Source organism: Alosa pseudoharengus, unplaced genomic scaffold, assembly GCF_046254945.1.
Source record: "Alosa pseudoharengus isolate Yale_2024_CS ecotype anadromous, Long Island Sound unplaced genomic scaffold, YU_APseudo_1.1 YU_APseudo_1.1_scf_3, whole genome shotgun sequence".
Lineage (NCBI taxonomy): Eukaryota > Metazoa > Chordata > Actinopteri > Clupeiformes > Clupeidae > Alosa > Alosa pseudoharengus.
Genome location: NW_027468718.1, coordinates 8,977,099 through 9,002,641, shown reverse-complemented (window position 1 = coordinate 9,002,641; position 25,543 = coordinate 8,977,099). Strand labels below are relative to the sequence as shown.

At 41.8% G+C, this 25,543-nt stretch overlaps 1 protein-coding gene across 1 annotated transcript in view; it reads left to right on the top strand.

Annotated features, from left to right (window-relative positions):
• Positions 1-25,543, top strand: part of fstl1b (follistatin-like 1b) — a 66,260-nt gene that overhangs the window by 36,826 nt on the left and 3,891 nt on the right. Inside the window, exons 4-10 of the mRNA XM_076263099.1 lie at positions 1-17; positions 1,664-1,696; positions 4,300-4,430; positions 11,348-11,466; positions 20,431-20,543; positions 24,664-24,774; positions 25,127-25,218. The exon at positions 1-17 is cut by the window's left edge and continues 113 nt beyond it. Of these exons, the coding sequence (XP_076119214.1) occupies positions 1-17; positions 1,664-1,696; positions 4,300-4,430; positions 11,348-11,466; positions 20,431-20,543; positions 24,664-24,774; positions 25,127-25,218 (616 nt within the window). The remainder of the gene's footprint in view (positions 18-1,663; positions 1,697-4,299; positions 4,431-11,347; positions 11,467-20,430; positions 20,544-24,663; positions 24,775-25,126; positions 25,219-25,543) is intronic.

Here is a 25,543-nt window from a genome sequence, read left to right as displayed (position 1 = left end):
CGATGGACACTGCAAAGGTGGGTTCACTATGGTTTCTCTTTTTATCTGTGTGTCAGTGTATGTACAGCTTATGGCTGCTTGTGTGTGTGTGTGTGTGTGTGTGTGTGTGTGTGTGTGCAGTAGTCTTCACAGGCTGTGAAAAAACACAACACAATTGCCCAACTTAATGCTAACAGTGAAGTCAATGCAGTCATTGTTCCTGCTCCCTTATGGTGTTCCAGTACTCGCACAACACACTGGCATCATGTGATGCAGTGGGGATTACAAAGCCACAGGCATGTACAGTCTTCAGAGCTCTGGTCAACACTGGTGAACTTGAGGCATTATTATAATTGAAATAAAATACCATAATTCAATTTCTTAGTCAATAAATTGCTCCTTTAGATTTGTGTCGTTCTTTGTTGTTGTTAGTAGGCTACACAGTCCTTGCTCTGTCAATAGGACACTGGTTTGCCAGTGTTGGGGAGTCAGATACTGTGGCTCATGGCTCTTTGAGCACATGACAGGCCTGATTCAAGGCAGCTGTGTGTGGGTGTGGTTGTGAGAGAGAGAGAGAGAGAGAGAGAAATAAAAGAGAGAGGGAGGGAGAGAGAGAGAGAGAGAGGGAGGGAGGCGGTGTAGGTAGACACCGAGGTCTCTGGGGTGGGGCCACCACATACAGTTAGTCAGCTGGATCAGGGGGGTTTGTTGTGACTGCCACAAAGAGTGGCACACATGCCCCTTGCCCCACTGCCCACTGCCCACCCCTATGGACCCGCTCCGGTGGAAACAGGAAGAGGGGATAAGCTGTGTCACGACTCTACGACCGAATCCTTTCAGAGAGGGAAAGAATGAAATAGAGGGATAGAGGAAGAAAGGAAAGAGGGATGAAGTCTGACAGGCCTGCGTCGAGAGAGGAGAGGGGGAGAGAGAGAGAGAGTTGGATATCTCTATTTCTTTATAGTCTTAAAATCCCTTATGTGGACTTGTTCTGTTATCTGCTTTGATACACTATCTGCAGAGATACAGTTATCTTCTCCTGAGCTCATTAAAGCTTTACTCCATCTCTTTCGGTCAGGGCACCTGGGCGTAGCGCCCACTCTGATCATAAGGATGCAAACCAATCACACCCAAGACACCATCACCACATTTTACATCAGCGCACACAACAAACCTTTACTCCCTTGATGTCTTTGATGATCTCACTTAGACTTTTTTATGGCTTATCTGTAAGAAAACTCAGTGAGAACAATAAATGTCATTGTGACATTGTACGATAATAAACAAACTGAGGTGAGCATTCTAGATACAGAGAGAGGGAGCCCTATAGTGTTGTAGCTAATTATGGAATATTTGGCAATGACCTTCCAATAAGCCAAGGTGTGCTCCTGGCTAGATGACAAGGCTTGTAGCAGAACTCCAGTTTACATCTGAATGAATTACAATATCAAAGCATGTATATGGAGAAAACATTTTTTGTTTGTTTTGAATGTTTTTTTAATAGATTATAACAAAAAGCAATGCATTATGATGTATTGTTTGTTTATCACCAGAGATCAGGATTGTTAGTGAAATTAGAAGGCTCATAGAATATGTGGTACACAACATGATTGAAGTTTATGTTCATTTAAACTTGCAAATGGTCTGGTACAAATTAATCTTTTTTTTATTTCATTCTAAACAGAGAAGAAGATGGACAAGGCAGCTGCAAGTCCCGGTGAGTAACGAATCTGTTCCAAGAGTAGCTTCAAACTTTATTCATTCTAGTAAACTTAACAGTTAGACAAATTATTCAAACCTGATGAGGACATGAACAGTTGTACAGTTTATGCATGCATTTTTCTTTGTGACAGAACATTTTAAATTTCCAAAAAGAGCCAACAGAAAAGATAGATACTGTAGGAGGAAAATTAAATCATTTTAAATCAAATTCCCATTATTTCATTCTTTAGCCGCCTAGCAACATTTATTTTTTTTCTAGAGATCACATGGCTGCTTCAACTGCCTTGATTATATCACTGATTCATTTTTTATATTCAGTAAGCATATAATTAATCTTTCATTTCATATCACCGTAACAAAGCCCAATTATTTTGCGGTTGTGATCACAAAGGCCGATCCCCTCACAAAGGAAAGAGGAGAAAGCCACTAAAGGTGCTGTGATTATTAATGTCATCGTAGAGCCTGGAGCCTGAACGAAGTCGCATGTGAACTTTGTCTCCCATCTCCAGTTGCAGGGTCACACCACCAGAGAGATAGGTTTGCTGTCCATCTGCGTCCACCTCTGATAGATACATGACCCTCTCCTCATTCTTATACATCAGTATTCCCATCCAGCGGCCATCCCCGTAATCCATCCCTGTGAATCTGAAGTAGTAAACCCCCCTCACTGGAGCTGTGAAGAAGCCAGTAATTTTGCTGTAGGCCTGTCCAATGTTGGTCAGTATTTTACTGTACACTAGGTACAAGTCACTGGTTCCTGCCTCGATTTGGCTATGGTCATCATACTCAAGCAGACCTGCAGAGAAAGCCACTTTGGGTGTGTCCGACATCTCTCTCCTCAGATTCTCCATTTCTGCATCAGTGGCTGCTAGCCTGTCACTGAGGACTATCAATCTTCCCTCTTGAACTCCATTCTCTTGTTTTAGATTCTCCACGTCAGTGGTGGCGTCGGCCATTTTGTCTTTCACTGCACTCAGATCAGCCCATTGGGCACCATTGTCTTGTTTCAGGTCCTCCATCTCAGTCTCACTAGTGTTCAGTCTGGTCTTCAACACGGTCAGCTGAGCGTCTTGTGCTGCGTTTTCTTTGACCAGCTCCATCACGCCGATCCTTATGAGCGTGAGGCCAGTGTCTGCCGCTGCAGTGTCCCTTTTCACGTGCTCCATGTCTGTCTCAGCCACCGTGAGCCTCTAGCTCAGCGCTTTCAGCTCCTCTTCTTGCTCAGCGGTCAGCTTGGTCAGATTCTCCACCTGAGCCTCACTGGTGACCAGTCTGTCTGTAACCAGTGTCAGCTGGGCTTTGGCGTTGTGGAGTTCGTCCTGCGTGAAACGCAGTGCCACACTGAGCTCCACCACCAGGTCTCTGAGTTCCTTGAGCTCAGTGGAGATGGTAAGGTCGGTAGTGACCGCAGCAGCGTCAGCCGTCCCAGTGCTCTGGCTCTCTGTCTGGACTTTAGTCTGGGTCTGAGCTCCACACATGGAGAACAGCAGCACCAGCAGTCTGACGGCAACCCTCATCATGAACATCAGTCTCATCTCTCTCATCAGAGACCAAAAGGCTTCTGTGGTTCAGTCCTCAGGCAGTGTCTTTATAGCTTTGAGTTGGCCATCATCTGGGACATGTTATCAGTATTTTGGATGGAAAATGAATGCTCTTGGTTAATGGTTATCTTGGATATAGTTATTTTCTTAGTTATCGCTGTTGTGGGAAAATACAAACCTGGTAGTGTGTTGGGGCTTCTACATGTTGCCCTGTTGGCCAGTCTGTTTCTTAGGGTCCTCAGCTGAGCTGTTTTTTTTTTTTAAATGTTCTCGCACATCAGGTCCTGCATCTCAGTCCTCAGTGCGGTAAGTTCGGCCTCCTGAGCTGAATTCTCCCTTCAGTGTGCCTGTGCTTCAACAGGTCAGCTTTAGGGTTCTGTAGTCCATCCTGAGGGAGGCTCGGAGCTAGTGTCAGCTCCACTACCGTGTTTCTGAGTGACCTGAGCTCAGTGGTAGTGACTGCAGCAGCAGCCCTAGTTTTTAGGCCATACACGAAGAACAGTTTGAGTTATTTGAGGTTTACAATTTAATATCGTCAATAGTCTATATGTTGACCCACTACGCCTTGCACTCGTTACTCCTTATCTCTTTACCAAATATAATCTACCAAAGCTTGTGTTTTTCCCAGTGACCTACGTGTTTGTTGGATCAGTCATCAATTCTGATACCTTCTGTAAGCAAATAGTTCATTTTAGATGTTTTTGTTATATTTAAACATATTTTGCTTAATTAATTGTACTTATATTTGTTGATGAATTCACCAATCTCCACTCTCAATACCTGAAGGAAAGATAACCTAAAAAGGCAAATGTAGGAAAAAGTACAATTTTGCAGTCCCCCATGTTAGAGATGAACACCCTTTAAATGTGTGTTCATCTCTAATAGCTGTTGTGTCCTAACTGCTCTGTTATCTGCCCATGCCTCTGACCCTCTCTATGGTCCTGTCTGTGTGTGCAGTTGTGTGCCCATGCCTCTGACCCTCTCTCTGGTCCTGTGTGTGTGTGCAGTTGTGTGCCCATGCCTCTGACCCTCTCTCTGGTCCTGTCTGTGTGTGCAGTTGTGTGCTATGTGGCGGACCGTAATGAGCTACGCAGCCGTGTGATCGAATGGCTGCAGACAGAAGTGGTGCCAGACGGCTGGTTCTCCAAGGGCTCCAACTTCACTGACATCCTGCTCAAGTACTTCAAGGTGTGTTACCTGACCCAAAAAGCTAGTTACCTGACCCAAAAAGCTAGCTACCTGACCCAAAAAGCTAGTTACCTGACCCAAAAACACAATATTCCTGTATCAATGTATATACTCATACACATTTACGCACGCACACACACATATACACACACAGAGTTTCTGAACCTTTGTGACCTTCATTTTATCACCTGGCTCACATTCCTACATTTTATACATTTATGCTTATACACATTTACACACACACACAGGCACCACACACACACACACACACACACACACACACACACACACACACACACACACACACACACACACACACACACACACACACACACACACACACACACAGACGATCACTGAACCCGTGACTTGGGTGTTATCACCTTGCTTATATTCCTCCATGCATTTTAAAGCACAGTACAGTACATACCTGTCATGCGCCTCGGCATTGTGGGAAATGTGATATTGAGACAGCTGTTTGAGTTAAAGAGAGATATTCTGCTAACGTGCATAGGTAGGTTCAGCTCCACGTACACATGTGATATCGAAGCTGACCATGGTGAGGTTCAGTGAACTAGGGCTGCACAATTAATCGAATTGTAATCACGATCACGATTTTGGCTTCCCACGATCAAATTTGCGTGATCGAGCGATATTAAAAATGCGTGCTCTATCCATAGAACCAACCTTGCAACCCATAGAACGCTCCGCTACAAAACAAATCAAGCGCTCCTTAAACCTGTCTGACCATGTGCCTGCATGCAGCCTACCAATGACAGCTGTTCCCTGCACTGCTCAGCCTGATGCACTGCTCCGTTTGGATGCACTGTGGACTAATAGCATTATTATGACCGCCGCGCAGCGAAGCGGCGGTCATATAGGTTTAGTCAGATTTTTTTTATTTTTTTTTTTTTATTTTTTTTTTTTTTTCTTTTTCGCATGTCCAAATTTCTGTCAATGATTCCCGGGACACTGAAAGACCGGGGTAGACGAAACTTGGTGGGCATGTAACCCTATATGGATAGCATGGAACCATCGTTTTTCGTTTTGATCTGTAGCCCCCCCGCTGGACTGCACCCCCCGAAAGGAGGGTAGGGCAGACACAGTTTTCTGTGAATATCTCGAGAACCGTAAGGTTTAGGAGGACCATTTTTTTTTTGTATGTTGATCTCAAGGGGCCATGTCAACCCATTCCATAACCACTCATTTCATGTATAGCGCCACCTAGTTAAACACAAAAAAGTAAAAATGAGGTGTTGTAATCGCAGGTATCTGTGACCTAACATAGTCAAAACTGCACGAAATTGGAAGTGTAGGATCATTATGAAACCCTCTGAATGCACGCCAAGTTTCGTGGAATTCCGTTCATGGGGGGCCACACAATAAATTAATTTATGTTACTATACACCAACTGGCCTGTAGGTGGCCGGAGACAGTTTTCTGTGAATATCTCGAGAACCGTAGGGCCTAGGAGGTCCACCTTTTTTTTGTATGTTGATCTCAAGGGGCCATGTCAACCCATCCCATTACCACTTATTTCATGTATAGCGCCACCTAGTTAAAAATTAAAAAGCAAAAAATTAGGTGTTTTCATCACAATATCTCTGGCTGACATGGTCAAAACTGCACGAAATTGAAAGTGTAGGATCATTATGACACCCTCCGAATGCATGCCAAGTTTTGTGTACTTTCGTTCATGGGGGGCCTTACAATAAAACAATTTATGTGTACATTTAGTGACGTACACCAACAAGGATTCCCGGGACACTGAAAGACCGGGGTACACAAAACTTGGTGGGCATGTACCCCCACATGGATAGCATGGAACTGTCATTTTTCGTTTTGATCCGTAGCCCCCCCGCTGGACTGGACCCCCCGAAAGGAGGGTAGGCCAGACACAGTTCTCTGTGAATATCTTGAGAACTGTAGGGCCTAGGATGACCATTTTTTCCGTATATTTGCCTCCAGGGGTCATGTTAGCCCAGTTCATGTGCACACATGTGCACAAACAGATACACACACACACACACATTCACAGTAATCATGACACATACTCACACAGTAGACATATGTACGCTTCCATGCACAGGCACATACGCAGGCACGCACACACACACACACACACACACACACACACACACACACACACACTCACACACACACACACACACCCACACACATAACATAAACATAACACAAACAATCAAGAATTTCTCATAATTATGAACAGGCAAGATGGAGGTGGGGTTGTATAAAATGAATTTTACATGTGAAATCTATGAACTAATCATGTTTTGGTACTTGTTGTCTAGCAGATACCAGTGAGAATTGAGTGTGGATAATGCAATTTAGTGAGACAGTTAGAATCATATAGGCCTTTCAGCGTGATTTCTTTTTGTGGAAAAAATGTGCTGGACTGGGCGGCGGTCATATTTTGTACCGCTCTGCGGTACATCTAGTTTTAACTATTAGTAGGCTAGTTAGATTATACAAAAAACGACGATCAAAAATCAAATGTGTGGTATGTGTGGCGCAGCAGAAGGCCAAGAGCTTGTCCCCCGAAACGGATCATCCGTTGTTCAAAAATATTTCGGATTTCAGGCATGTGAAGTTAACCAAAAACATAAGCATAGCAGGGCTCTCAACTCATACCGTGAAACACATCACATGACGTAAACCACACATGCTTTTTTTTTATCACGTTAACTTTTAGTCCTTGTTTGCTTCCACCGATAGAGCCAATAATAACAGTTGAGCTAACGACGGGATCCGTGAATTTATTCATGTATTTTATAAGCTACATGTGCAACCTACAATGCATATGCGTTTCAAGACAGCCTACGCAAAACGAGTGAACAATAATGAAAATGTAGCCTAAACCAGGGGTGTCCAAACTGCGGCCCGCCACCCACTTTAATCCGGCCCGCCGAGCATTTATTAGTTTATCATAGGCTGCATCAACTTAACAGTATTTCTTAAGAAATTAAGTCGTCATTTAAATAAAACAAAATGTTATTATTATGACCGCCGCGCAGCGAAGCGGCGGTCATATAGGTTTAGTCAGATTTTTTTTATTTTTTTATTTTTCGCATGCCCAAATTTCTGTCAATGATTCCCGGGACACTGAAAGACCGGGGTACACGAAACTTGGTGGGCATGTAACCCCACATGGATAGCATGGAACCATCGTTTTTTGTTTTGATCTGTAGCCCCCCCGCTGGACTGGACCCCCGAAAGGAGGGTAGGGCATACACAGTTTTCTGTGAATATCTCGAAAACCGTAGGGTTTAGGAGGACCATTTTTTTTTTGTATGTTGATCTCAAGGGGCCATGTCAACCCATTCCATAACCACTCATTTCATGTATAGCGCCACCTAGTTAAACACAAAAATGTAAAAATGAGGTGTTGTAATTGAAGGTATCTGTGACCTAACAAAGTCAAAACTGTACAAAATTGGAAATGTAGGATCATTATGACACCCTCTGTATGCACGCCAAGTTTCGTGGAATTCCGTTCATGGGGGGCCACACAATAAATTAATTTATGTTACTATACACCAACTGGCCTGTAGGTGGCCGGAGACAGTTTTCTGTGAATATCTCGATAACCGTAGGGCCTAGGAGGTCCACCTTTTTTATGTATGTTGGTCTTAAGGGGGCATGTCAACCCATCCCATTACCACTTATTTCATGTATAGCGCCACCTAGTTAACAATTAAAAGGCTTTCTCTAGGGTCATAGTGTGCTTAATTCACTTGACATCAGCTACAGGTTTGTGGATGATCATGCTCTCTCTTCATCACATTTATCCGTATGATCAACAGATGATCGTACTCTGTCTCAGTCTTCCACGTAATCCTACAGTGGCTTCTACATGCAACATACAGTGGAGCCAGACATGATCTGGACGAAATGAAATGTTACCATTAAAATAGAATGTTTACACCAAATCGTTCAAATTGAACTGTTCAGAGAAAACATATTCACCATTGAAATAGCAAATTTGAACACACTTCAGCTTTAGTCATACTGTATAATGATACCTAAGCCCTTGAACTCTTAGCTGCTATTGGTCTTTTATTGGCCAAACAATGGTTGAGGAGTGACAACTTAAGGTGGAATGTGTGGGAGAACTTCTAGAAGTGTAATTTGCTAACTTGTTGTGGTGTAGTCCCCCTTAACTATAATGCATTGCACTTTTTTGTCAAAGTCAGCAAAGTTATCCTTGCATTCCTCTACATGTCTCTCCAGTGTCTGTTGTTATAAAAGAAAAACTCCAATGTTGTGCAATCTTTTCTCTGTAAATGAGACACAAGCACAGTGACTCAGACCAAACCCTACCCTACTCCAGCTGATCAGCGACACTTCCTCAGGAGCATGGATTTCAGGGGTGTATTGGAAGGCAGATAACATATGGGGATAAGCATAGTGCAGCATTACACTAACACACACACACACACACACACACACACACATGCATGAGAAAAATCAGTGTAAATATGGATACTGATGCCTTTGTGCTTTTGGCCATTTTCAGACAGACCAACAGAGTATCTTAACAGAGTAAAATAGAATTTAGAAAATCGCCATCTGGAAATCAGCATCTTGGCAATCTGGTAGGGAGATCCATCCAAATCCAAAGGGCTGTTATATAAATCAGAGACTGTGTGTGTGTGTGTGTGTGTGTGTGTGTGTGTGTGTGTGTGTGTGTGTGTGCGCCTTTGTGTCTGTGCGTGTGTGTGAGAGAAAGAGAGAGGTCAGCGAGTGCATCTGATTTGTAGTCCCAAGTGCTCTTTCCATTGGCCAATCCTTTTAACAAAGAAGTCAGCAAGATGGACTTTGGACTTTGAGAGAAGCCCTATTTTTATATCTACACTATCTACTAATTATCTCAATATATATTTTATATTAGAGTGTTTAATCAGGAGTAATATTGCTGATTTATGAACAAGTTTATGGTAGATCAGGTGTTACTCTATTGCTGGTACCTCTTTGATCAGACATTTATATTGATAAACAATCTCATCTTCAGCAGATATGAATGTTGAATACTGAGATAAGATTAATACTAGATGTACCGCAGAGCGGTACAAAATATGACCGCCGCCCAGTCCAGCACATTTTTTCCACAAAAAGAAATCACGCTGAAAGGCCTATATGATTCTAACTGTCTCACTAAATTGCATTATCCACACTCAATTCTCACTGGTATCTGCTAGACAACAAGTCCCAAAACATGATTAGTTCATAGATTTCACATGTAAAATTCATTTTATACAACCCCACCTCCATCTTGCCTGTTCATAATTCTGAGAAATTCTTGATTGTTTGTGTTATGTTTATGTTATGTGTGTGGGTGTGTGTGTGTGTGAGTGTGTGTGTGTGTGTGTGTGCGTGCTTGTGTGTGTGCCTGCGTATGTGCCTGTGCATGGAAGCGTACATATGTCTACTGTGTGAGTATATGTCATACGTATGATTACTGTGAATGTGTGTGTGTGCGTGTGTATCTGTTTGTGCACATGTGTGCACATGAAATGGGTTAACATGACCCCTGGAGGCAAATATACGGAAAAAAAATGGTCATCCTAGGCCCTACAGTTCTCAAGATATTCACAGAGAACTGTGTCTGGCCTACCCTCCTTTCGGGGGGTCCAGTCCAGCGGGGGGGCTACAGATCAAAACGAAAAATGACGGTTCCATGCTATCCATGTGGGGGTACATGCCCACCAAGTTTTGTGTACCCCGGTCTTTCAGTGTCCCGGGAATCCTTGTTGGTGTACGTCACTAAATGTACACATAAATTATTTTATTGTAAGGCCCCCCATGAACGAAAGTACACAAAACTTGGCATGCATTCGGAGGGTGTCATAATGATCCTACACTTTCAATTTCGTGCAGTTTTGACCATGTCAGCCAGAGATATTGTGATGAAAACACCTACATTTTTGCTTTTTAATTTTTAACTAGGTGGCGCTATACATGAAATAAGTGGTAATGGGATGGGTTGACATGGCCCCTTGAGATCAACATACAAAAAAAAGGTGGACCTCCTAGGCCCTACGGTTCTCGAGATATTCACAGAAAACTGTCTCCGGCCACCTACAGGCCAGTTGGTGTATAGTAACATAAATTAATTTATTGTGTGGCCCCCCATGAACGGAATTCCACGAAACTTGGCGTGCATTCAGAGGGTGTCATAATGATCCTACACTTCCAATTTCATGCAGTTTTGACTATGTTAGGTCACAGATACCTGCGATTACAACACCTCATTTTTACTTTTTTGTGTTTAACTAGGTGGCGCTATACATGAAATGAGTGGTTATGGAATGGGTTGACATGGCCCCTTGAGATCAACATACAAAAAAAAAATGGTCCTCCTAAACCTTACGGTTCTCGAGATATTCACAGAAAATTGTGTCTGCCCTACCCTCCTTTCGGGGGGTGCAGTCCAGCGGGGGGGCTACAGATCAAAACGAAAAACGATGGTTCCATGCTATCCATATGGGGTTACATGCCCACCAAGTTTCGTCTACCCCGGTCTTTCAGTGTCCCGGGAATCATTGACGGAAATTTGGACATGCGAAAAAGAAAAAAAAAAAAAAAAAGGAAAAAAAAAATCTGACTAAACCTATATGACCGCCGCTTCGCTGCGCGGTGGTCATAATTACATGTATGTATGCATGGATAAGGTTATGAAAGACAGTAAGGTTCAGGAACCAAGGGCATAGACACAGAGATTATTATTATTAACATTATTAATATTCTTTCCCTCTTTTTTCTTTATTTATTTCCTTCCCTATTTTCTTTCTTTCTTTTATTCTTTTATTTCTTCTTTCTTTTATTTCTTTCCTTTTCGATTTTCTTTCTTTTATTATTTTCTTTCTTTTCTTCTATCTCCCTGTTTGTATGTGTAGAACTATGACAATGGTGACTCCACACTGGACTCCGCTGAGCTGCTGAAGTTCATCCAACACAATGAGAGTGGCGTCGACCTGAAGACCTACGTGGATGAGGAGAACAACCGCCTGCTCAGGTGAGAATGAGAGAGAGATATAGTGAGTGAGTGAGTGAGAGAGAGAGAGCATTGGGCATTGGGAGAGAGAGAGAGAGAGAGCAATTAGAAACTAGAATTGCATATCCAAGCAACTGCAAGAGTGGGCTTGATCAGCATTTCGCTGTTCGCCAAAATGATTGCAACAGTACCTCATTTTTGAAAATCGGGCACACGGATCAAATGTTATCTGCATTAACATAACATCCAACAAGCCAAAATGCATAAATAAAGCGGTTGCTATGCTGGTTGGTAGGGTAATCATGTTGGTTGCTGTAGTGGTTGCTAGGATAATCATGTTGATTGCTATGGTGGTTGCTAGGTTGATATAATAGTGGTGGTTGCTAGGTAATTGCTAGGTTAATTACGATGGTTGCTAGGGTGTTGCTAGGGTAATTAGGATGGTTGCTAGGGTGTTGCTAGGGTACATATGGTGGTTGCTATGCAAAATAATGTAGTTGCTATTGTGGTTGCTAGGGTAATTATGTTGGTTGCTATGGTGGTTGCTAGGTTGACATTGTAGAGGTGGTTGCTAGGTTGTTGCTAGGGTAATTGAGATGGTTGCTAGGGTACATATGGTGGTTGCTATGCAATAGGGGTGTCACGATTCTCCAAATCCTCGATTCAATGTAATTTTCGATTTTAAAGTCACGATTCGATTCGATTTTCGATCTTTTTTAAATATTACTATTAATGCATTCCTTATATGTTATTTACTCTTTTTGGTCTTTTCCTTTTCTTTTTCGGGGGGCTTTTATTTTGAAACCGCTTTGAAACCGTTCCAACCGCGAGGTTGTAATGTAAACAGAACTAACATTAGGCTAAAACAGAGACGTGAACATAGTGAAATGAAACAACACAGAATGTTAATTTGATTGCTTCTGCACACTCCGAAGAGACCCAAGGTTAGTGTTCATGGAATATGTACTTATAAATGTGCATTTTAAGCCTTAAAGTAACTTTGGACTGTAATTAGACCATCTTTTCACTTGCTAAGTTGAGTAGGCTAAGTTAGTTTTAATTGACGTGAATGAACAAATACTTCCACACCGGTGATTTCAAAGTAGCAAGAGGGGCTTTGATTTCGGTAAGTTGATGTGTAGGCCTATATTTTACACGTGACATTGGGGGTGTGGCTGCATCGTCGATTCTACTTTTAAATTCGAAGTTCGAGATTGAGATGTAATTTCGATCGATTTCGAAATAAAATCGAAATCGTGACACCCTTACTATGCAAAACAATGTAGTTGCTATGGTGGTTGCTAGGGTAATCATATTGGTTGCTGTGGTGGTTTCTAGGTTGACATTATAGTGGTGTTTGCTAGGTTGTTGCTAGGGTAATCAATGTGGTTGCTAGGGTGTTGCTAGGGTTATTAAGATGGTTGTTAGGGTGTTGATAGGGTAAATAAGATGGTTGCTAGGGTGTTGCTATGATATATATGGTGGTTGCTATGGTGGTTGCTAGGTTGACATTATAGTGGTGGTTGCTAGGTTGTTGCTAGGGTAATTAAGAGCGTTGCTAGGGCGTTGCTAGAGTACAAATGGTGGTTGCTATGCCAAATAAAGCCATTACTATGCTGGTTGCTAAGGTAATCATGTTGGTTGCTAGGGTCACATTTAATGGTTGTTGCTAGGGAAATGAATATGGGTGCTAGGGTGTTGCTAGGGTACATATTGTGGTTGCTTTGCTAAATAATGTGGTTGCTAGGGTTAAAGCCGATCCATGTGTATATAGGTCATGTACATGGTCTACTGTGGATCTACAAAGATTTGTTTGACAGGGATTGGCTTTAAAAAAAGATGTGACAGTGTGAAGCAAAAAAACATATCTCTATCAAATGAGGAAGGGGAGAGAGAGAGTTACACATGTTATTATTTGAGTGCATGAAAATGCACTCTACTGTTATCCGATTTCTTCTTATTACAGTGCATGAAAATGCACTGTACTGTTCTTCCTAGACAAAAAAAAAAATCCCCATAGACTTAACATTAAGCAATTAGAATCCTATGCCAGGTGTTCAGGCCACCTGCAGCCTCAGGCTTTAAGCATACAATCTGGGTCAATTAAGACTACACATCCTATTCAACTGTTTCCTCTGCCCAAAACTGTTTCAAAATAAAAGTCCCCACTACAATAATTCACTGTTAAACAATTTAACCCTTTAACCCTTAGAACCCTAAGCTGTTTTTAAGGCATTTTCACTACCTTTATTCATAAGGATTTATTCTGGTCATTGTAAGTGCCACACACATATATTATATACTGTTTTTTTCAGGAGAGTTTAGGCTATTTCATGTATTAATACTAGCATTGATTTTATTTTTATTTTTAAAGAATTAAAATATAAAAAGTGTATTATAAAAATTCTTATATTTCGACATGTATCTCACCACTGCAAGCTCACAGCTCTACATGCATTTCATGTGTGTGTAGGGCAGACTGTCCTGAATCGGGCAATATAATTGCCATGTTGGAGGGATACTCTGGGGCTGAGCAATTTACAGAAATATTTGCTGTGTGATTTACGGAAATAAATGCCATTTTTTATTTAGTGATGAAAAATGACCTTTCTGCGCTCCATATCTGTGACACGAACTGATCTGACCTGACTTGACCCAAGGTTGTGTGTTAGCCGGCGTGCCTGTGTGTATGCAGTGATAATAATTCTCAACTCTTTACTGCATTGCCATGAACAAAGTAAAGGCAAAAAAGGTGTTTATTTGTTGAACAAATTGGGATGCAATGTGAGCCTTGAATTGGATGCCATGCAGGAATTTGCTAGGATCTCAAAACCGGAATATGAACATGCTTTGTCATAGAGAAACACATGATAGCATTGGATTATAAACATGCTGGGGTAAGTCCAGCTATATGAAGTTATTATTTTGCTGTCACTTCGTCTGTTTTATAACCCAGAAGGATGTACTTGGTATCAAATGATAGTTCTGAGTCTCCTCTTTCATCTGACATGCGTGGCATATCTATGCGATCACGGGTCCGCGAGTAATTCAAACGAGAGTAATGAGTGTGCAGCGTTGGTTTGTGTACATGACGTTATTATTTTGCAGTCACTTCGTCTGGTTTTATAAGCCAGAAGGATCGATAAACATGGTACCAATGGATAGCCCTGTGCCCCCTCATCTGATATGCTTGCCATATCGATGCGATCACGGGTTCACGAGTAATTCAAACTAGAGTAATGTGTGTGCAGGTGAATGCAGAGAAGTATAGACTGTAAATATGATGCAATTTGATTTAATTTCATGATTTTTTTTAATTTTCATACTTGATCGTACAGACAAGTGTGTAGTCTCGTTGGAAAGCCCTTCTGCTCTTTTGTGCAATAAAGGTTTCATCTCGCTGCGATGAACCGTTCCGGAGCAATGTAACAGAGAAGAAAGGGTGTGTTTTTTGACGCACTTTGCGTCAATCGGGTTCTAAGGGTTAAACTACGGAACTTTTTACATTCAACTTTTAAACGGTCTACTTTTAAACTATCATTAAACTATCTATCTATTAAACTAGCTGTCTATCAACAACTTTTAAACTATCTACATTAAACTTTTAAACTATATACATTCAACTTTTAAACAGTCAACTTTTAAACTATCATTAAACTATCTATCTATTAAACTAGCTGTCTATCAACAACTTTTAACTTGTCATCAACTATGTCAACACTTGTCATCAACTATGACTCCTACCCACTGTAGCTAGTTAGCATTGTTAGCTAAGTATAATGGTTAGCATAGTTAACATTGTTTACATAGTTAACATTTTTAGCAAAACTGCTAGAAAACATTAGCTAAGTTAGCTAAGTAACATAGCAAAGTAGCATTGTTAGCATGTTAGCATTGCTAACATAGTTAGCATTTTTAACAAAACTACTAGAAAACATTAGCTAAGTTAGCTAAGTAGCATGTTAGCATTGTTAGCATGTTAGCATTATTAGCATAGTTAACATTTTACCAAAACTGCTAGTAAACATTAGCTAAGTTAGCTAAGTAACATGGTTAATATAGTTAATATTATTAGCATAGTTAGCATTTTTTAACAAAACTGCTAGAAAACAATAGCCTGGTGTTACCATCCTACGTACTTCCGGCCAAAATTTGATTTCAGCCTCGCACGTAGTCTGGCCCAACCGACAGTATGCGGTTCGCGTACGACCGCGCCAATCAGCGAACAGTTGCGTGATGACGCGGAACTTGCCTGCCGAGTTGCTCGTAGTCCAGCGAAGCTTGTAGTTCAACAGCATAGCAACAATGGCGACGGAGGAAGAGACGCTAAAAGCTATCCACGAAGTTGTCTCAACTCTCGAGGGCATTACGCAATTAAAGCAGGAACAAGAGGCTTGTCTTGTCAATTTTATAAATGGCAAGGACGTCTTATAACTCTCCTTCCAACTGGCTTTGGGAAAAGTTTGATTTATCAGATGGTGATAGCTAAACCTAAACGCACAAGTGTAGGCTACTACATGCATCACTACTTATCATGTTTTCAAATAAACGTTTGCTGCTCGTTATTCTCCCCCCTACTCTCAAATTACCTTAACAAAATCAATGTGGCATAGGCCTAGGCCTACTTAAGGAATGGAATGTTAGCTACCCTACCGAGCGGGGCTCAAGGCGAGGCGGTGTGTCTTGACGTGAGCTAGCCTGTTACCGAGCGGAGCTCAATATAAGGCTGCTGTGATTGTGCTTGACTGGGACTAGCGGTTACTGAACTGGGCTCAAGGTAAACCGCTCCGTGTTTGTGTTTGACAGAGGCTAGCCTATGGCCGAGCTGGGCTCCAGGCGAGGCTACCGTGCTTGTGGACAGTAACGTTAGCCAGTCACCGAGCGTGGCTCAAGGTAGGCTGCGTTGTTTTATGCCGAGGCAAGCTCCAGGTTAAATAACACGTAGGTCGTCAGTACAATCCAACTTATCCGAGAGTGTAGTCTGAACAGCCCGTGGAGAACAAAGTAAGCTCCGACGAAGTCACCGGGCTGCGTAGAACAACAATCGTCTGATAAGCGGCGAGAAGAGATAACAGGGAAAACTGGCGTGTGACAAGAGCTGATATAATCTCGGCGACGTGACGCTTTTGGTATACAACTCTCGGTCTGTGGCTGGCGCAAGTTAGAGATATATCCACTATGAAGAGACTGCCCTAGCGGTCAGGTAGCCTGCATACTAGCCAGCGGTCTGTTTACTACTGAGAGCAGAAGAGCCTGAAGCGGAAGTGGTAAGCGTAAAAGCCTGAACTCCGGCGCACAGCACACGTCATTACCAAACGTTGCTGATTGGTTAAGGGAACTCCAATGATTTTAAACCTCAAAATAAGCATTCGCCCATTACGGAGACAGATTATTATTACTTTGTTCCAGACTGTATGACGAAGAGAATTTGTAGTCACAGGCGGTAAGGGCCAGGCTAAGAAAACATTACCTAAGTTAGCTAAGTAGCATGTTAACATTATTAGCATAGTTAACATTTTCAGTCTGTCAACAAGTTTTAAACTATTTTCATTCAACTTTTAAACGGTCTACTTTTAAACTATCATTAAACTATCTATCTATTAAACTAGCTGTCTATCAACAACTTTTAAACAGTCTACTTTTAAACTATCAACTTTTATTAAGCTATGCAACCCCTATGTAACCATCTCTGTATTATCTATTTAAACTATACATGATATTTTACATCACAACTTTTGCATTTTCATGCACTGGTAATTCCTTGGAATTGCATTTCTAGTTATTCTGCTTCTTCTTCAATGCTTTTTGCGCGTTTAATATAGCTTCAACCGTTTAACGTAGAAACTTCATTCAAACTGCGTTGCGTAGGTCTTACTTATGTGACTTCAGCTATGTTATTTTCAACTTTGTAACTTTTTAAACTATTAATTAAAAACGACTAAAATTTCTCTATTGACTTAACATTAGATTATGACATCACAATAGAGCAATTATAATCCTATCCAGGTGTTCTATGTGTGACCACATAAAGACCTCAGGATACTTCAGTTTGGCTTTAGGGACCCTCTACTCACTACCACGTAAGTGCAATGTTGTTTGGAACTGTAGAAGAGGTATAAAAATAGCGTTTTGTAGCGGCGAAATGACATGCCCTGGTCACGTCCAGGCTAACGAGTTTTGACTAAAAACGGTAAAATTGAACTTTCTCAAAACACATCCGAATGACATGATTTTGATGTCAACTCAACGTATGTACTCCCAATCATCCGTGAATTGATCTAAAGTGCATTTTACTCCGGATAATTCCTTTAACTGTTCAACTACTGTCAACTGTTCAACTGTTGTAACTGTCAGTCAACTATGACTCCCATCAACTGTATCCTCTGCCTTCAACTATTTTAAAATAAAAGTCCTCACTAGCTAGTTAGCTAGTTAGCATCATTAATATTGTTAGCATGGTTAGCATAATTAACATTTTAGCATTAAAAATGATTAGCTAAGGTAGCTGAGTCACATGGTTAGCATAGTTAGCATGTCAGCATTGTTAGCATATTAACATTTTTAGCAAAGCTGCTACAAATGATTAGCTAAGTTAGTTAAGTAACATGGTTAGCATCGTTAGCATGTTAGCATAGCTAACATTGTTAGCATTGTTAGCATTTTAGCATAACTGCTAAAATAATTAGCTAAGTTAGCTAAGTCACATGGTTAGCATAGTTAGCATGTTAACATTGTTAGCATTTTTTTAAAAACTGCAAGAAAACATGAGCTAAGTTAGCTAAATAAATTGGTTAGCATTATTAGCTGTGTTAGCATAGTTAGCATTACTGTGAGCAAACATTAGAGCCATTCCAACTGTCAGTTATCGTCAACTATCTACCTATATAGAGCCTTTGAACTATTTGTCTATCAACACACATTAAACTATCAGTCTATCAACAACTTTTAAACTATCTACATTTAACTTTTAAACTTTCAACATTTATTAAACTATGTGTATCAACATCCATTAAACTATCTGTCTATTAACAACTTCTAAACTATCTACATTCAGCTTTTAAACTGTCTACTTCTAAACTATCAACTTTTTTTTAAGCTGTGCTATGTCTGTCCTATAGCTTCATTTTAATGCACTCGTAATTCCCCGGAATTGAATTCTCTAGTTGTATATTATTACACATGATTTAAATGACAATAATGACAAAAAGTGATTTATTTGAAAATAATGCAGAAAACAAAACAAGCAAGACATGAGCTACCCACATGTACACAACATTCTGATTGGTTAGAATTCACACTCTATGAAATGAAATGAGCATGGCCCTTTGAACAGCAGCTATGTACAATTGACTGTGGAATAATGAGTGCCAGTGGAAAAAAGTGAGTGTTTGCTCACCCAAGACCCAGCAGATAGCATAGCGTTACTGAATGCCATTGGCCCAGCAGATAGCATAGCGTTACTGAATGCCATTGGCCCAGCAGATAGCATAGTGTTACTGAATGCCATTGGCCCAGCAGATAGCATAACGTTACTGAATGCCATTGGCCCAGCAGATAGCATAGCGTTACTGAATGCCATTGGCCCCAGGTGTGGCCAGTGTCAGGCTGTCCTTGATAGCTCAAGCTGAGCTGCAGCTGTATGTTCCACAGAGACCCTCACTGCACACATGATAAGCATGTGCTAAAGGTGTCTTTGTGTGTGTGTGTGTGTGTGTGTGTCTGTGTGCATATGTGTGTTTCTATCTTGGTGTGACTTTCTTTATTGTTCATTCATTTGTTCCCCACATTTTGTTGTCCCTTGCATTTTTTTTCCATTCTCTCTTGTCTTTTAAATGCACATCAAAGCATTTGATGCACATCTGTGCCTGTGTCCGTGTCTGCCTGCGTCTGCGTCTGGCTCCGTGTGTGTGTGTGTGTGTGTGTGTGTGTGTGTGTGTGTGTGTGTGTGCCAGAGGGATTAAAGCAACACCAAAGAGTTTTTTATACCTTAAAATAATGTTTCCAAAATCGTTTCAGTGGTTCATGAACTCGTAACAGGGTGAACGGCAATTCTGCATTCGCTTCGCGGCCCTCTATCGGCTATAACCGCACTATGTAAGTTTGCCAGATCGGGTAGCGGATCTGTAGTTCGATGGAATGAGACATAAGAAACTACAAATTTGACTTGCATCTGATGTCGCAATACATCATACTTTTATAAGTCATGCAAAATATTCTACCTTGTCTGTGGACATCGTTATTTGCAAAGCCTGTGCTGGATAAACAAATAGCATGCGTGGACAGAGGGAAAATTATTTGGTGTTGCTTTAAGGGCCTGTTGACACGGCGTAGTCCGGCCCTCGGTGTCTCTTTTATCTCAGCTCATCTCAGATACAGAATGGGAGTCCAGGGGGCCTACGGACACGTTTGCGCTCCCTCGCTTACTCTCTTCCTTTCTCTCTCTCTCTCTCTCTCTCTCTCTCTCTCTCTCTCACTGACTGGATTGCTTGACCAATGCCAGACAGCCTACTGAATGCGTCTCATAAGCAAAAACCGTGACAGGGCCACACACGGCACTAATGGCTGCTGGTGAAAGGAGAGGCTAGCCTGGTTTACAGATAAAGATTATGAACAGATATGATAACAGCTTTGAGCAGACTGCACTTTGGATGTCACATCATACTGTTTATTTTGTTTGTTTGTTTGCTGAATCTCAGTTTTTTGTTTGTTTGTTTGTTTGTTTGTTTTGCCCCAAGTGAACCTAATGAATGAAATCATCTTTACTGTTGTTCAGTCAATTGTTGAGAGTCTGCATGGTTATTAGGGGATTGAAATGTAATGAGATATACTTGTTTCTGTTGTTTGGGCCTCTCAGGCACCACAGACAATTCGATCACACTTGTTTTCTCTTTCTCTCATCTCTGACTTGATCTATATGTCAATATGTCTGTCTGTCTATTTGTCTGTCTGTATGTCTCTACATTGATCTGTCTTATCTCCCCCAAGGAGTCTGTGTGTGGATGCTCTCATTGAGCTGTCTGATGAGAATGCTGACTGGAAACTGAGCTTCAATGAGTTCCTCAACTGCCTGAGACCTGACTTCAACCCCCCTGAGAAGAGTAAGCACTCTTCCCCATTATGCTACACCCACCAACCCACCATTATGCTACACCCACCAACCCACCATTATGCTACACCCACCAACCCACTCTAACATGGGATCACAGCATACCTGATTAACCGTGCTAGTGCACATATGCATATTTATAATGTTTTACAGGATCATCTGACCCCTATCACATCTTTTACAAGTATACTTTTATAAATGTTTGTTACAAAATGGGTGTTACAAATGTTAAACTACATGTGTCATAAAGGTGTCCTAAATTGACACACATCAACATCTGATACCTGACATCTGAAACCTCTGATAGGTAGTTTATATATTAGCTATTGTCAATTAACATTGACAATATGGTATACATGATATGTTGATATGTTGGCAATCCCCCTACAGATAATAGTAGAGATACAGTACATCCTGCTTATAACATGAAATCATTCTATCAGGATTGCTGAAGACATCATTTTGAAAGTCAGCACAGAAGAAAGCTTTTACATGAGACAATTCATATCATCACAAACAAAACAAAGACATTCAGAATTGTAACATGGTATTGTTGGATTATGCTGATTTCACTATTGACAGTGTATGAGGTCAGTACATGTGCACTGGAATGCACAGGGAAGATTTCCATGCCCTCAATTGGTCTCCTTCAGCAATGTTGTACTACAAGGTTGTAGCAGGGTTTGTTTTTTTGCCCAGTTTTAAAACCTCACCTCTAAACACTCCCTTTTTCTGGCATGCTTTCCCTCACACAGCCTCCGCTGGCTGGTAGCAAGTCAAAAGGTCTGTGCAAAAGTCAAACTGACCTACTTTTGATTTGTAATGATCTGTAATTTTGAGCAACTGCAGAGTCGGCGGTGGGCCAGACATGGAGGCCAGGAGAAGGAGGAGGGGGTGGAGGGGGGGGGGGGGAGGGGGCACTGAGGCTCCAAGTAGGGAAAAGTAGGTGAGAGTTCAGAGAGGAGAGGGAGAGAGGGAGGAAAAGTGGGTAAGGGAGAGAGAGAGAGGACAGAATAGGACGGCAGGCAAGCAGAGGGAGTACAGTATGTAAGGAGCGAGGTGACCTCAACATTCTTAGCATTCAAATACACACACACACACACACACACACACACACATACACATACACACAGAACTATGTAGCATTATATGCACATTTTATCTGCAAACAACCTGTAAACCCGAGTTCCCTACGACAGCTGAGAGAAGCAAGATCAAGGACCAAGATCAGACAAAGAGAGAGAAAGAGAGTGAGAAAGAACAACAGAAAGCAGAATAGAGAGAGAGAGCAACAGAGAGTAGAGAGGAGAGAGAGGGGGAGATAGAGAGAGAGAGAGAGGGGGAGATAGAGAGAGTAACAGAGAGTAGAGAGAGAGAGAGGGGGGGAGAGATAGAGAGAGTAACAGAGAGCAGAATAGAGAGCTAGAGCAACAAAGACTAGAGAGGAGAGAGAGGGGGAGTAGAGAGAGAGAGAGAGAGGGAGATAGAGAGAGTAACAGAGAGTAGAATAGAGAGAGAGAGCAACAAAGAGTAGAATAGAGAGAGAGAGGGAGAGTGCTCCACATACGGTACTTGGAGCCATGTCTTATGAAACAGATGTGTTGGAAGGCTCTGTGTTTTACTCTCTGGGGTAACACCAAACCACAGACAGAAACCCAACCAAACTCTGGCCTTTATAAAGGGTATTTCTAACTGTGATAGCAGACTTACAGTACAGCACTGCTGAAAGCTTTTACTGTAGAGTGCTGTTGCTTTATTTATTATTATTTTTTTTGCCTTTATATGCCTTTAATGAGACAGGACAGTGAAGAATGACAGGAAGCTAGTGGGAGAGAGAGTTGGGAGGGGGATCCGGAAAGGACCACGGGGCGGGAATCGAACCCGGGTCGCCAGCGTACGGTGCAGGTGCCCCAGCCAGTCCCGCCACGGCCGGGGCCTGGTGTTGCTTTATTAACACTCAGAAGCCGTTAATGTTTATGTTTACATACATATACTATAGGTACATACATATACTATAGGTACATACATATACGAGATATGTATTGTTGCATACTATTCATATAACATAGTGGCTTCACGTTCATATGTAAACGTATATAAAAGTTAGCATTGTGAGTCTGAAGAAGAGTGTAAAGCTCCAACTGTTGCTTTGTGAGGAATCTCATTAAAACTGTATTGATAGGGAGCTACAGTGTGCATGAAGGCTTTTATATGCTGTATTGATAGGGAGCTACAGTGTGCATGAAGGCTTTTATATACTGTATTGATAGGGAGCTACAGTGTGCATGAAGGCATTTATATACTGTATTGATAGGGAGCTACAGTGTGCATGAAGGCATTTATATACTGTATTGATAGGGAGCTACAGGGTGCATGAAGGCATTTATATACTGTATTGATAGGGAGCTACAGTGTGCATGAAGGCATTTATATACTGTATTATGTTGTGCTGTCTGGGGTCCAGCACCTGCACTTTTCTGTGATGTGCGTATTGGTTTGACAATTCCAAGCTTATATGTGACGTGCGTGCTGAATGTTATGATCAAAGATTCTAGAGCGGAGTGTAGCGCTCTAAAATCTTTGGTTATGATATCTGTGGGGCTGTAAAAGAGTCAAAGGTGCCAAGGTGGTGTGGTGGGCTATGGGTCAACAATGTGGGCAGTAAACTGTGGCTCACAGAGAGTCAGTTGGTTATGATATCTGTGGGGCTGTAAAAGAGTCAAAGGTGCCAAGGTGGTGTAGTGGGCTATGGGTCAACAATGTGGGCAGTAAACTGTGGCTCACAGAGAGTCAGTTGGTTATGATATCTGTGGGGGTGTAAAAGAGTCAATGGTGCCAAGGCGGTGTAGTGTAGCCTGGCTCCGCCCTCCTACATACTTCTGCTCAATTTTCCCTTCAGTACGTCGTCTGGGTCTGCAGTCTATTCGCGGGTTTTCTCCTGCAAAAATCTGCAGGTCCAATCAGCGAACAGAGGGAGTGGCTGAGAACAATAACGTTGAGATTGTGCGCTAGTTTGAGCCAGACATACATCACGACCAAGCGTTAGCAATTGGTTATGTCAGATCCAGAGTGGCTCTGGGCAGATCCAATAGTTTTAAACTTCAACAGAATACTCGCCTTCAAGGAAGTTAACGCTTGGCAATGGAAAGTGGCCAGACTATCTGTACATTATGAAATGTACGAGAGTCTGGTAGGACCAGGCTAGGTGTAGTGGGCTATGGGTCAACAATGTGGGCAGTGAACTGTGTCTCAGAGAGTCAGTATGACGGGTCAGTTTGGTTTTCTGAGAGGATGTTTCTGAATGGGTTTCTGAGAAGCTCACTAGTTCTAGTGAGTTCAAGGTTAAGCCTAGTACTCTGCAGATGAAATTGCTTTATGAGTTGAGCATGCAGTTTAGAGAGAGATCAAGCAGCAGTAATGATTCTCCCAGTCATGCATAGTGCTCAACATCAAAGTGTGGTGTATTTGTGAAGAGCAAAAGGCATGTGGGAACGCTAAGCAGCTCTTTCAGCAACAGACTTCTGCACCCATATCGCAAGAAAGAACGCTACCGCATGCAGGTCTTTCATTCTCTCTGTCATCAGGCTCTATAATACCGCTTTCATGAAGCACTGCACTGCACTTTTTTAGGCTCTGTATTTTATAATTTATTATTTAGGCTCTGTGTGCATTATTTTATTCTTTTGAACAATTTACTTTTAATTTTTATATTGTTAATATTTCTGTTATTTATTCATAATATTGCTGGATGCATCTTCCCTGGCTGTTGTAACAAATAAATTTCCTCGATGTGAGATCAAGTCTTATCTTATCTTATCTTATCTTATCTTATCTCTCGGTTTTACGAGATCAATATGTGTATCACCGTATATCTATGAATATGATAAAACATTGTCATGCGAGTTTACAGATGTAATCTCTCTCTTATTCTCTCTCTCCTCCTTCACCATTAACCAGTGGTCAATTGATGACAACAGTATATCAAATTACTCATTGGCACAGTCTGTGTTTAGACATTGCACATTGTATCACATTGTGTATCACATTGCACATTGTAGAGGAGAGATTTAACCCAGAGAGTATCGGTCTTCTCTTCTTCTCCCCTGACGCAGAGTGTGCCTTGGAGGACGAGTCGTACGAGGACGGAGCTGAGGCGCAGGTGGACTGCAACCGCTGCGTCTGCGCATGTGGCAACTGGGTCTGCACAGCCATGACATGCGATGGTGAGTTGGCCGTGGAATGGTTTGGGGATAGAGAGAGAAATGCATACATGATGATCATCAAGGGTAGAGATCAGTCAAACTGTTGAGTGGGAAAGATAGATAGATAGATAGTTAGATGTATAGATGGATAGATAGATAGATGGATAGATGGATGGATAGATGGATAGATAGATAGATGGATAGATAGATGGAGGAGCACAGAGAGAGAGAGAGAGAGAGAGCATGGGCACAATGGAGACATCCAGAAAGAGATAGAAATGAACATATAAAACAGATGACATGAAAGTGTAAGCTGTGTTGTGATATGTGAGACATCATAACACCAACCATTCATTCTCTTTTTCTCTCACAGAGAAGACTCCAGCTGTGGATGAGGTAGACGCTGGTCAGGAGATGACTGAGGAAGAGTGGACCCGCCGCGTGGCCGAGCTCAACAAGCACCAGGTAGGTCTTTGTTGCTCAGAGTCAAGTTTGCAATGGTGTCTTTAGACCACAAACTCATGCACACTGTCAGGGTTCACAAGCATAATGGAAACGTTTGTTAGAGAGATTAGGATTCCAGTCATAGACTAGTCATAGCCTGTTTGATTGGACTACTGATGTGGATTCCAGTCATAGACTAGTCATAGCCTGTTTGATTGGACTACTGATGTGGATTCCAGTCATAGACTAGTCATAGCCTGTTTGATTGGACTACTGATGTGGATTCTAAGCAATAGCGGCAAATTCATCTCCATGGAATTCCTTAGCTCAGTAGCAAAAATTTGCC